General features: G+C 56.5%; 1 protein-coding gene across 3 annotated transcripts in view; it reads right to left on the bottom strand.

Annotated features, from left to right (window-relative positions):
- Window positions 1-6: 6 nt before the first annotated feature.
- The window catches only part of Iffo2 (intermediate filament family orphan 2), a 15,849-nt gene continuing 3,556 nt past the window's right edge, over window positions 7-12,299 (bottom strand). Inside the window, exons 2-9 of one of the 3 annotated variants that reach the window (XM_010614211.3) lie at window positions 11,189-11,249; window positions 9,740-9,835; window positions 8,525-8,665; window positions 7,148-7,287; window positions 3,221-3,341; window positions 3,018-3,107; window positions 2,005-2,135; window positions 7-874 (exon numbers count right to left, since the gene is read on the bottom strand). In XM_010614211.3, the coding sequence (XP_010612513.1) occupies window positions 769-874; window positions 2,005-2,135; window positions 3,018-3,107; window positions 3,221-3,341; window positions 7,148-7,287; window positions 8,525-8,665; window positions 9,740-9,835; window positions 11,189-11,224 (861 nt within the window). In that variant the 5' untranslated portion in view covers window positions 11,225-11,249 and the 3' untranslated portion in view covers window positions 7-768. Of the gene's footprint in view, window positions 875-2,004; window positions 2,136-3,017; window positions 3,111-3,220; window positions 3,342-7,147; window positions 7,288-8,524; window positions 8,666-9,739; window positions 9,836-11,188; window positions 11,250-12,299 lie in introns of all 3 variants that reach the window. The other 2 variants (XM_010614210.3, XM_010614212.3) reach the window with 2 other exon arrangements.

Below are 12,299 nucleotides of genomic sequence, written 5' to 3' on the forward strand. Positions count from 1 at the left end.
CATCACCCTAACCTCCGCCTCCCAGCCCCGGAGTAACCAGGAGTCTGGGAGAGGGCCCGCCTTCCACAATGATATAAGGCAAGCTGCTTTTTGTTTTTTGTTTTTTTGTTTTTGCATAGTAATTTAAACACAGTGAGGTGCTACCTACTACCCCCCACAGTGCCTTATCCCTCCACTTTGCCACTAAACCCAAAACAGAAAATAAACATTGGTCTTCCCTCCCTTCCTTCTACTTTTCTCTCTTCCAGAGAAGGAGAAAGCTTGGGAGGTCCCTGCCCAGGCCTGGAGGTAACTCCTGGGGCGGGCAGATCACCCCCAGCCAGCGCCTGCGCCAACCAGCGGAAGAGAGGGCAAAACTCACGGCCAATCAGGAGCAGGTGGGAGGGTAGAAAACCCGCTTGATGCCACGCCCGGGCCCCGCCCTCACCTTGAGTTTCGTATAAAAACACCTGCTAGGAATAATACTCTGGAGCTCAAAGTGGCTCAGCTTAAGGGAGAAGGCACAGTTAACACTGCATCGTCCACACAGAAGTCTGCATTTGTAACGTGGAGAAATAGAAATTGACAGCACCATTCCTTGGGTGGGCGGGCAGGTGGGCGGAGAAGGGGCACTGGTCGTGGCGAGGTGGTGTGTCGGAAAGGAAGCAGCGGTCCCTCGGGGCCTCCAGAGAGGGGAGGGCAGAGGAAGTCCATGAGCGAGGACTGGTGCCCACTCCGAGAGGCCAGGGCCCCGTCATCAAGACCACCAGGCACGCGGGGCCTCTGTCATCAGCTGACCATGGGCTCCACATCGGCCTCCCGCTCCGACTCATCCTGGATCTCATCTGTACTTCCCGAGTCGCTGCTGGCCACAGAGCTGGGTGACGGTGAATTCCTGGGAAGCACAGGGGAAATGAGGGACATTCCGAGGGGTGAGGGGCAGGAAGGCTGAGCAGCCAAGCCTGTAAGGTCTACCCTCAGAGGGGTCCCTCCCTGGATTCTTTCCTCAGCACCCTTCAATCTTTTGGAGGTCATGGCTGATCTGAGAGACACAAATGAACTCTGGTTACATACTGTTAAGGGATAACACCTAACCTGTGACCTCCCAGACCTCCTGGGACCCTCCACCCCAGTGTCTACTTGATCTCCACGTGGAAAGCTCTTTGGGACCAGGGGCCATAGATCATGCTTGGCTCTTACCCTGAAATTGTCCAACCCAAGTCCCGGCACACCCGAGACGCTCAGTAAACCCCAAATAGCTCAGGGCACGAAGAGAGGCTACGCAACACGGAGGTTAACAGCACTGCCTTACAATCCTGGCTCTATTGTAGGTGGCTGGGGCTTTGGCCAAGCTGTCCACTTGCCTGTGCTAACAGTGGGTTCTGGGGGATCCACGAGTGAACAAGATGGGCCAAGCCCCCACCCCACCGCCTCTTATGTAGGAAGATGGTCACACACGTATGGCTTGTGCTGGGCATTCTCCACGTGTTCTCTTACTCTATTATCAGTGTGTCTGTCCCCCTCCAAGGCTATGTGTCCTGACAGCAGGGCTCTGTCCTCGTGTGACATGCCCGCTACACATCGGTCTCCTGCGGACAAGACCCACCTGACCCTGGGCTGGAAGACAGCAAAGAAGGAAGGGCAATCTGTTCCCCTAGATAAGGCTGAAAGGCCTATGCAGAAGCAGTGGGGAAGCACCCTGCCCGCCTCTCCCACTCCTCAGCTCCACAGAAGATGGGGCATAAGCCCCAGGAGAGCAGAGGTTCTGGCTGCTCGTCACCAGATCCCCACAGCCTTATGCACAGTAGACCTTCAACAAGTATCGTTGAAGCAACTCAGGCAGAGTCATTGGAGAGATTCTAGGAGACTGGACGCGTTAAGTCCCCTAGATCGTAGCAGGTGTACTAATATTCCCTGGAGGGAGGGAGGGATGGAAAGAGGGAGCATGGCCATGCTACTAGGTGCAGCCCCAGGAAGCACCCCGCCAGGTCTCCAGCACCGAATTCCAGAGCACAGGCAAGGTACCTGTCTGCAGAGCCTTTGATGAGCCGGCGGCAGGTCTCCATCTGCACGTCCAGGCCCCGCTTCATGCTGCACATCTCCATGTACTCGTGCAGGTGTCGGTTCATGTCGCTCTTGGCCGTGGCCAGCTCCAGCTGGGAGGAGCCAACAGGGAACAGGGGTGAGGACAAGCCATCCCCGGCAGCCTCCCTCCCCCACGCCTCAGTGGTGGTGCCATCGAGGCCACCGTGCCCTCAGGACCTTGCCTCTTGAACATCAGCCCCCCTCAGCCACTGCTGTCTGCACACTGGTCCACATCCTCTAGAAGTGCTACTGGTCAAAGAGGTGCAGTTGCCTAGCAACCCAGAGGGTCTCAGCCTGATCATCCCCACCCAGTTCCGGTAACTCCGCTCTGCACGGCATCCGAGGTCCTCTATATGGCCTCAGTTAGAGAAATCCTCAAATCTCCTTCATGTTTCTGACCCTTCTCCTCTACCAAATGGTATTTCCTCCACGGAAGGCGCCAGCCTTGTCTTTCCCCGGCTTGATAAAAGCATTGGCTCTTAGATATTCAACTGCTAGGCGCACAGCCTCTGCCGCCAGAGGGGACTGGGCTGAACGCTGCTTCCTTGCTGGGAAGCCTGGGGCAAGTCTCTCGGTCCCTTTCAACCTCATGGCCCCCTCTGTAAAACAGTGCACAGTCCCGAATGCGTGGGTAGAAGTAAGGATATAAGGACGTAACTGTAACAGGCTTACCCAGGGCCTAGCATCATTCAGTATCACTAAAATGTCAACTCGGGTTATTCCAGGGTCATCGTTTCAGATGAATAATTAAAAGAAAAAACCAACAGCTCTGGGACAGGCAGGGATCACACGCCCGTTTTACAGATTAGGAACCAAGACCAGAAGAAGGACGCCAGGCAGAGACTCTATAGGCCTCTGCTTGCCTCCTTCTCCGTCTTAGGCTCACAGGGGCACTTGATCATCAGGCGTCTCCACTACAGGGCTCTCCAGGGGCTCCACGGCCTGCGCCCTACCTCGATCTGGCCTATCGTTTCCTGGTACTCCTTGTCTCTCGTCTTGAAGAAGGATTCGGTCTCATGGATCAGGTTTCCCAAGTTTTCCTCCTGCTGGGGAAACAGCACAGAAAGGACCGATGAGGTGGGTGGTGAAGGCTATGAGGGAAAACAGGGGTAAGGGTGGTAGGGACGGAGAAGGGCAGCCCAAGGCCCCGGCCCACCTCGCCCTGCAGGTCGATGCTTGGGTTGCAGTTGGTGAAATCTTCCCAGAGCAGCAGGGTGTCTTCATTCTCCTCCCACGTCAGGCTGTCACAGTCGTCATCGAAGTCAAAGGTCTCCCGCCTGTGGGGGCACCAGTGGGCGTGAGTGCACAGAACCGGGCCCATAGAGGGGACAAAACAGGACGTCTTCCCCCGTGGAAAAACATCTATACATCTGCCCTCAAAAGACAGCAGTGGTCGCCAAAGGGGCATCTTTCTTGTCCAAAAAGAGTTTAACTCTTTCAAAATGCAGAATGTATGTTGGATCTGTACAACTAAAAGCATGTATTTGGGAACTCAGTGACAGAGTACTTTTCTAGCAGGTCCAAGCCCCTGAGTTCAATGCCCGGTACAGTGCACAGGTAAAAGGCATACTTTTTAAAGAAGACAGGCTGTAGTAAATAGAGACTGGAGATATCTTCCCCTCCGGTCCAATCTTGTGATTGTTTTCACTCATTTAGCAGCTATTTCTTGAGCCCCAAGTTTGAGCAAAGTTATTTATATCATTCCCATTTTACAGTTGAGGAAATCACAGCTCAGAAAGAATAATTCACTTGTTCAAAGACAGACAGCTACCATACAACAAAAACCGGGCCGACAGCCAGATCTTTCTGTTTCCTTTAGCTTTTTCCTCCCCTTCAGAACATCCCCAAGCACTGTTCTGTGCTGGTCCTGGACTGGCCACTAAGCAGACATTAAAATGTAACCGACGCCAGCCTCAGACTAGTGGTGACAGAAGCATGATTGTTATTCCCATTCTACAGGTAAGAAAACTGAGGCTCGGAGAGACTAGGTGGCCTTCTAAACCAATGCATGCTGGAAATTGGATTTGTACTCAAATCCCAAGTGATTTTAGGGTCTCCCTACTGTCTAGAATTGGAAATGGGAACTAATCATCCAGGATTTTCCAGGCCTGAAGGATTTTCCAAGATGCACCGGTTACCCCAGTGGAGTGGACCTTAACAGTCATTCCCACCAACACACCTGGTATTAGTGGGAAGGCTGGGCCCAGAGTTACACACTGACTCCCAGGGAATCGGTGGCACAGCAGTGAGGTCCCATCTCTAGGCTTCCATCGCAGAGTGCTCCCCACCACCACACTTGCCCCCTCAGCTACTTCCTGAATCCTCCAGAGCACGGCTCCCAACCGTCCCACAGTGGAACGGGCTGGGACCACTGGGGCTCAGAAGACCTGGTAAAAAGTCCCTGGAGTCAGGGTGGGAAGCTCCCGCCCGCCCAACAGCAGTTCCTGCAATAGTCTATAGGTGGCTCCCGGAATCCGGGGACCAGCGCGGGGCTGGAAGCAGGGAGAGCGGGGACTGGAGAAGGAGGCGGGGTTGGGAGCCTTTGGGGTCAACAGTCATGGATGGCAACAGACACCACTTCCTTCCCAGCGTCTGGGATCTGATGCAAAACCCAGCTGAGGACAACAGGCTGGGAAGGACTGGAGGCTGCCAGGAGTCGAGATGAGAGAGCCCCTATTCCGGGGAGGGGCTGAGCTGGGCTCTGGCTCTAGTGCAGGGCAGTGGCAGATTCCTGCTCCTCTCCTGGGTCCCAAGCCCAAGTAACTGATTTGGATCAAAACAAAACAGCCTGACACAGGTACACCATTCAAAGACTTCACTAGAACTGGCCGGCGGCAGCCTCTGGCTTGGGTCTAGGTCCATGGCTGGCACTGATATCGGGGAGAAAGCCAAGGCCTGCCTGGGGCGTGGGGGGCGGTCACTGCTGTGCCTAGAACCACAGGATGGGGTGAGGCGTAGTGACAGTGATTGTTGCCAACTGAGGCAACTTAACAACCAGATAAATCAGAGACTGACCCCCATCCAGACCCGGCAGTACCTCTGTGCACAGCACGGACTCCTGCCTGACTCCGATCAGACCACTCTTTCCATACAGGGGCTGCCTTGGCCCGTGGAGCTCCCTCTCTTACCTCACCCCATTCCCGGCAGCTTAACCACTCCCTGGGGAACTCATGAACAGGGACAACTATTTCTTCAGAGAAAGCCCCCTAATTCCACCCAATGCCTGGTCATGGTGGCGCATGTCTTCAATTCCAACACCCTGGGGGGCTGAGGCAGGAGGATGGCAGGGCTGACCCCAGCCTGGGCAACTTAGTGAGACCCTGGCTCTTAAAAATTAAAGAGGGGCTGGGGATGTAGTTTGGTGTAACGGCCCTGGGTTCAATCTCCCGTACGGCAATTAATAAGTCAATAAATACAATTCAGCCAAATGAACCTGGCCTGGGGTCTCTGGAGCATGTGACTTGGCCCAGCAATGCCCAGAGCAGCAGCCAGAAGACCTGGACGCAGCCACTGGTTAGGCTTCTTTTCAAAGGCCCCTTATCAGCAGAAGAGCAGGTGATCTAAGGAGGATCTGTGTTGAAAGATGAATCTAGGGGTCTCTTTGTCACCCTCAAGCAGCAACCCCCAAATCAGCCCCATCTCGCATCTGTGGGAACAGCAGGCTCAGGGCAGGCTCTGGCTGGGAAGCTCCAACCCCTGTCTCTTCGTCCTCCTTACAAGTCAGCCAACTTCACCGAAAAGGGGACCAGGACAAGGATGGTGATGCAGCAGGGACAGAAAAGGGACATCTTTTCCGAGCGTGCAGGCAGCTGGTGTGGGGGACACAGCCCTGGCCCACGGGCTGGGAGGTGCCAGCTCTGTCCACTCCTCCAGGGACCCTCTCTAAGCCTGTCCCCCACCTGTACGGTGAAGGGGCTGCTGGCGAGACCCTGGATTGTGCAGCGCCAAGCTAGCCTCACAGCTGGGAGCCCTGGAGAGTGCTGAGTTCTCCGGGTCGAGGTGCCTAACTTCAAGGGACTCCAGAGAGATGGGAGCATCGGGCAAAGGACAGGCAGGGCCCAGAGACCAAGTCCTAGCCCTGCCCTTTGATGCACCCAAAGCCCACCCTCGCACCTGCCCCCATCCCTCTCCAGGGCACTGCTAGAGATGTACTGAGAATACGCACTGAACAGGCCAAGGCCACCACCATGCCACCCTGGTCCCAGGCCGACCGTACCCCATGAGGTTGGTACAGCAGCTCTCCGGGGATGGGAGAGGAGCTCTGCCCAGTAGCATTGGCTAATTTCCTGCAGTAGCAAGTTTCGTGCTACTAACATGGCGTCACCAAGCCTGCACACAAACCACCGCCGCAGTCAGCTTCCAAGAGCTGCTAGCAGCTGTCCTGGCCAACAGGGCAGCGGCTCATGATGGGAGCACTCCAGGGACACAGGCTGGGGTTCGGTCCCAGCTCTGCCAGGTACCAGCAGAGTGTCTTGGGCACGTCCCTTCCCCTCTTAGAGTCTCAGTTTCCTCATCTACGAAAGGGAAGGGATGGACCCTGCTTCCAAGGCTGGGTGTCTGGTGTCAGCCATGTGCCTGTGAGGAGCACCTTTGGCATGGGGGACCCTCGGGGAGTTCCGGGTTTCCCGCTGTGCCTCATTCCCAGGGAGACCGATGGGTGGGAGGAGGTGTGCCTGAGCCGCTGCTCTGGTCCCTTCCGCTCATGAAGTCATCACAGACTCCTACACACGACGGGGCAGGGGACAGCCCAGCTCCTTCACCCTACGGGCAAGAACAGCCCCCCGCCCCAGCTGAAAGGTAGCAGGTAACACAAAGGGCTGAGGCAGAAAGTAGTGCACAGGCCCTGCCAGACCTGGAACCGCTACGCAGCCCTGCCAGTTGTGCCCTGGACCTAGTCTCGGGCTCCTAGAGAGTGAGAACACGAAGTTTCCTAAACTGTCACGGTTACAAATCAGCCCAAACTTCCAGAACACTGTGCCGATCCAACCAAACGCATATGCAGGTGCTCTCAGCCCAGGCCAGCAGTGTCCCCTCCTTCCCACCATGGCCTCGGTGCAGGGTGCAGAGGCAGCGGGACACTCACAGCTGGTTAAACATGCGCTTCATCTCATCCGTGATGTTCATGGAGCCGACCTCGTCATCCGAGAACCGATTCACCTCACCGTCCTGCTCTGAGATGTCATCGTCTGATGCCACTTTACGCTCTTTCTTTTTGGGGACCACCTGGACCAGAAAGGAAGAGGAGAGGTAACTAGGGAGTCGTCTCGGATGGAAGGTAGGGGCAGGCGGGAAGAGAAGTGGCATCTCGGGGGTGGATGGAGCGCGGCTGGGCCGGCCACCGTGAGAAAGATGCGTGGTCTTCTAGGAAGCGGGCAGCATTAGCAAGAAGCGTGAGGTGGAAGGGTGCGGGGTGGGGGACACGGATGCTGGACCCCGCCCTGCCATGCGAGCCCCCTTTCTTCCCTTCACCAGAAAAGCAGCCCCAGGAGTTAAGGCAGCGATGGGCCAGACCAGAGTGCAGTTACTGAGGTGTTTCTGAGCCAGCCGCAGACACGCTTACGGCACCCAACAAAGCCCACACAGCTCCCACAGCACCCCTTTCCCAAGCACAGGCACAGATGGGCAGCCTGAGGCCCAAGCAGACAAGACGTGAGCACACGAAGGTGGCATGGGTCCCCTGCTTTCCGGCAGAGGGGCGGCAAGAAGGCATGGAGAGAGAAAGGGCCCGGGAGGCCCAGACCCTGCCAGCCACGTCCAAAGTCACACACGGCAAGCAACAACGCGCCATACGGCCGTGGGCTCGAGCAAAATCCACACCACAACCCCACACAAAGGAAGCAGACTTCAAGAATGACACGTGACCTCAGTCGTCCCCAAGCCCTCTTCCAGGACAAGCCCATCCGTGCTAACTGACTGCTCTCTCTCAGGGACACCCACACTGCACGTCAGGTCTGGGGGTGTCAAGAGACTCTTCCAGAATGAAATACCGTCAAAGGCTAACAGCTCCTTGTGAGACCCCTCTGCCAGGTTCAAGTTGGTGCCCTAGATGTCCCCACAGCCTGGCAACGGCTCCCCTACCATGGGAACAATGGCCAGTCCTGGCAGCCAGAGGAACAGGCAAAAAGCAAGGCAGTGGACCCTGCATGGACCAAAGGACATGTCCTACAAGGTAAAGACCCTGCGTCCTAGCCCAACTCTGCCTGGACAGATCACACAACCCCCTGAGCCTTGGTGTCCTCAGCCATGGATGAAGCAGTCAGATCCGACAGTGGAGTTAGCAGGGCCTACAAGTCCATGAGTCCCTGAGTACGTTTTCCTAGAAGGCAGAAGGTCCAGTCGATGCCACCTCTCAAGAAGGAGGTGAGCGGATGTTGGAAAAAGAGGGGCTGGCCAGGCAGCAGTGGAGGCCAGGGCGGCTCTGGGAGGGGTGGTGGCTGGTGAGTGGGGTGGCCCTCGTCACCTGGAAGATCTTGGACACGTCTTCCGAGTTCCGCTGCTGTGCGACATCGCACAGCTTGGCCGTGATATCGATGCGGCGGCAGATGTCCATGTCCACCTTCATGGCCTTTTCTTGGATCTTTGTGTCCAGGTCTGTCATGGGCTGCAGGGGGGACAGCAGGCAGGGGTTACGTGAGGCGAGGGACGGAGCAAGCAGGAGGGGCCTGGCAGAGGTGGGGAGACCCCGAGGTGTTGTGCGAGGCCCCTGGAGTCCGAGGGAGCCTTTTCTGGAAGTGGACAGTCAGGTCAGTGTTGCTCAGGGTGGGAAAGCGGCGTTGGGGTCTCAGGAGGGACGATGTGAGACCATGTGCCCGTCTCCCCGAGGGCTGCAAGGCCCCCTCTCAGCAGGAAAGAGAGTCAGTGTTTGTTTTGTTAGAGCAAAGGAAAAGGAAATACAACCCTCCCTGTTGGGTAGAGTCCCTTTTCTCCTATTCGGCTTGCCCCACCTGTCCTACACAGCGCGCCTCTCTCCTGGGTTTCTCCCCCAGCTGACAGCAGAGAGCCATCTAGGATGAGGGGGTCTCTTAGGCTGTGGCTCCACCTGGGGCCCCAAGATTCTCCAGCACCCCCGGCTGCATGCCCCTGAGCACCAGGAGCCAGGCTAGGCTGAGTCACCCACATCAAGGCTCCTCTCCCCCACAGCCTCTCCCTACACGCTGCCCACTGCTCAAAGGCACCAAGAAACCTAGATTCCCCAGCAGCAAGGAGGCCTCTGTGGCCCACAGCGGCCCAACCCGAGGTTATTCAGGGAACCCCAGGTTCCAGAGGATGCACACTGGCCTTTCCTGCCTTGCATGGCAGCCTGCTGGGGCCGTTGGCCCGGGAGCCTCCGGCTGGCCCAGCCCAGCCTGCACCGTCACCCCGAGCCACACACCGAAGCTCGCGGCACGGTGAGCTGGGGCAGAGTTGAGCAACACACACAGGCCATCAGAGGAGCCTGGGAGGGCAATGGGTTAAGCGGCGGATTAATGCATCTCTACTCAGACGGAGGGAAGCGGCATGGGGCGGGCAGGGAGGGTGCCTGGTCTCTGATGCATCCATCCGCCATCCTCAGAACAAACACAGCCAGCCAGGACTCTAACTAGAAGCCGAGCTCAGAGCCTCGGAGTGAAGAAAGCGCTCTGCATGATGGGTGTGGGGGGTCGTGATGCCAGGGGGTGGCGTCGGTGGCACTTACGTCACTCATGAGCCCCTTGAACACCACCAGCTCAGCCTTGAGCCGCTCTATCTTCTCGTTCATCTCCTCCTGGATGGCCTCGGCTTCCTGCGCTGCCTGTGGACGGACATGGGCAGGCTTCAGAGCGGCCAGCGCCCTGAGGGGATAAGGAGCTACACACCGGGTCCCTCTGAGGCTGGGCACTCAATGTCCCACCAGGCTGGGCACCTACATGCCGGGGGAAGGTGCCAAGGACCTCGTCTTCCCCGCTTGCTTCCCACTGAGCCCTGCTGACTGCCCGATCGCTTTCCAGGGGATCGTTTATGACACGGAAAGATGCGTGGCAGATGTCAAGGGGAAAGGAGCAAGTGAAGGTAATGAGGGGCCCCAGCCCATTCAACTGTGAGGTCGACTCCCATGAAACGGCCGATATCCGGCCATCCTCTCTCGTCTCAGAAATACCAAGGCGGTGCACCACCCAGGCGGATGCATGGGGCACCCTTAGGTAGAAGAGACTGGAAGGTCGCACCTGCCAATCCGTGGAGGGGCAGAACTGGAGGCAACTTTGATCCTATTCCATATGCTTTTCTGAATTTTCCAAATTGAAAAAAATACTTTGTTATAAAAGGAAGGACATTTATTTTTTTTCCTTCTGCACATTGGTAATTGTTTCAGTTTGCCTCTTTCTTGGGCTATAAATGCTTTAAATATCAGAAATGAATTTTTAATTTTGCTGTTGTTGTTCTCAGACTAGGCAAGGGCTCTACCACTGACTTGTTTCAGCCCACCTAATTCTTAAAATGTTTTGAAAGAACTTTCTGTGCCTCTTCACAGAATCACTATCCTTGTTCCTGTTTCACTTAGAGGAACACAGAGTCCAGGAGGCGAAGTTTGCTGCTCAGAGTCACCACCGTGGGTAAGCAGCAGAGCCCAGAACGCAGAGCCACTAGCTGAATTCACAGAATCTATCCTTGTTCCTGTTTCACTTAGAGGAACACAGAGTCCAGGAGGCGAAGTTTGCTGCTCAGAGTCACCACCGTGGGTAAGCAGCAGAGCCCAGAACGCAGAGCCACTAGCTGAGCAGGGAGGGCAATGTGTCCCCTCAGGTCGGGTGCCCTCCTGGGGACAAGCCTGCCAACTCGCTCTCTGAGGCACCAGTCCAAGCTTAAGGGACTTGGGACCACCTCATACAGCCTCTGTGGCGGGAGAGAGGCTGAAGAAGAAGGAGTCTCTGGCCCCAACAAGACCAAGGCTTCCCAACTCCTGTGGCCAAGCTTTATGCAGCTGTGCGGGGCCATTCTTAGCTCTTAAATACAGGAGGCAGAAGAGCCCTCGTAGTGTCCCAGAGGAGTACCTGGGGCAATAGAAGGCACACAGCGCAGGGGCTGTTCTAGGACTCACTTCCTGGCTTTGCCTGGAGAGCTTGGGCCACAAGGCTCCTCTCCTGGCTGGGACCTTAAGGACTCTTACCTCCTGCAGCGTGTCCACCATGGTCTGGAGGTCCATGCGCTTCGCGAGCTCCTCCTCCCATCTGCAAAAGCCAAGAAATACAGTGGTCAGAGGGTGACCTCAGCAGCCACACTAGTCCTGTCCCTAGGCTGGGCAGGGAGGGTACATAGGCACATCCATCCCTGTATCCTTCCAGCTCAAGAGGGGGGCTGGGTTGACGCTAAGCGTAATTCCAGGTGGGACAAGGGCCACGTCCAAGGCCTGAGTAGGGCACCTCGGGAGACAAGCAGGAGGGACCACCATCCCCTTCCCACAAACTGTAAAGTGGGGTGCAGATGCTGCCATTCCTGCTGCTGCTGCAAGATGCAGTAAAAAGCTGGGCCTTAGGAGGCAGCCTGAAGCTGGATCAACCTTGGGCTCTCCTTTCCATGTGCAAGAAACAAACTCACTGTGTTAAGCATTGCGTTCTTGGGGCTGCCTTGTTCCACAGCCCACTTTAGCCAATAGGGACATCTACAAAGGTGGTGTGATCCCATTTAACAGATGTGGAAACTGAGCTCAGAGAGGCTAAAGGTCCTGCCCCCAAAACATAGCTATTCAATGGGTAAGGCTAGAATTCACAGCCAGGCCTGTTTAATTACATTAAAATAAAACAACAAATACAACTCTTGCTTCTTTAGCATTTATGGTACGCCTCGCGAGCCCCGTGCCAAGGACGTTCTGCATAGCGTTTCATTCACGCATGCGCTGGCTGGAGCTGAGCAGGAAAGGATGGAGGGGTGCGGGCAAGCACAGTTCAGTGTAAACCCAGGGTTAACTGCAGGATGGGAGGAGCTGCTCCCCTCTGACACTCCCTTCGACACAGGTACCCTTCTACATGAAGCTGCTCAGCCCCCCGGCAGCCCCACGGCCTAGGTCTTGTCATCACCCCCGTGCAGGGAGAAGAGACCAAGGCTCAGTCACGTGCCTGAGGCTGCGTGAGGGCAGGGGGAGCTGGGAGCCAGACCCAGGGGAGGCTCCAGACTGACTGCTGAGTCCTCGTCCGGGTCCCCCAGGCCATGACCCTCGGAGCCTGAAGGCCCGTCCTACTTTCCCCCCCGTCTGCTCCCTCCTGGAGGAGCTAGGAGCTAGG

This window comes from Fukomys damarensis, unplaced genomic scaffold, assembly GCF_012274545.1.
Source record: "Fukomys damarensis isolate Sample0158 unplaced genomic scaffold, DMR_v1.0_HiC HiC_scaffold_23, whole genome shotgun sequence".
In the NCBI taxonomy this organism is placed as follows: Eukaryota; Metazoa; Chordata; class Mammalia; order Rodentia; family Bathyergidae; genus Fukomys; species Fukomys damarensis.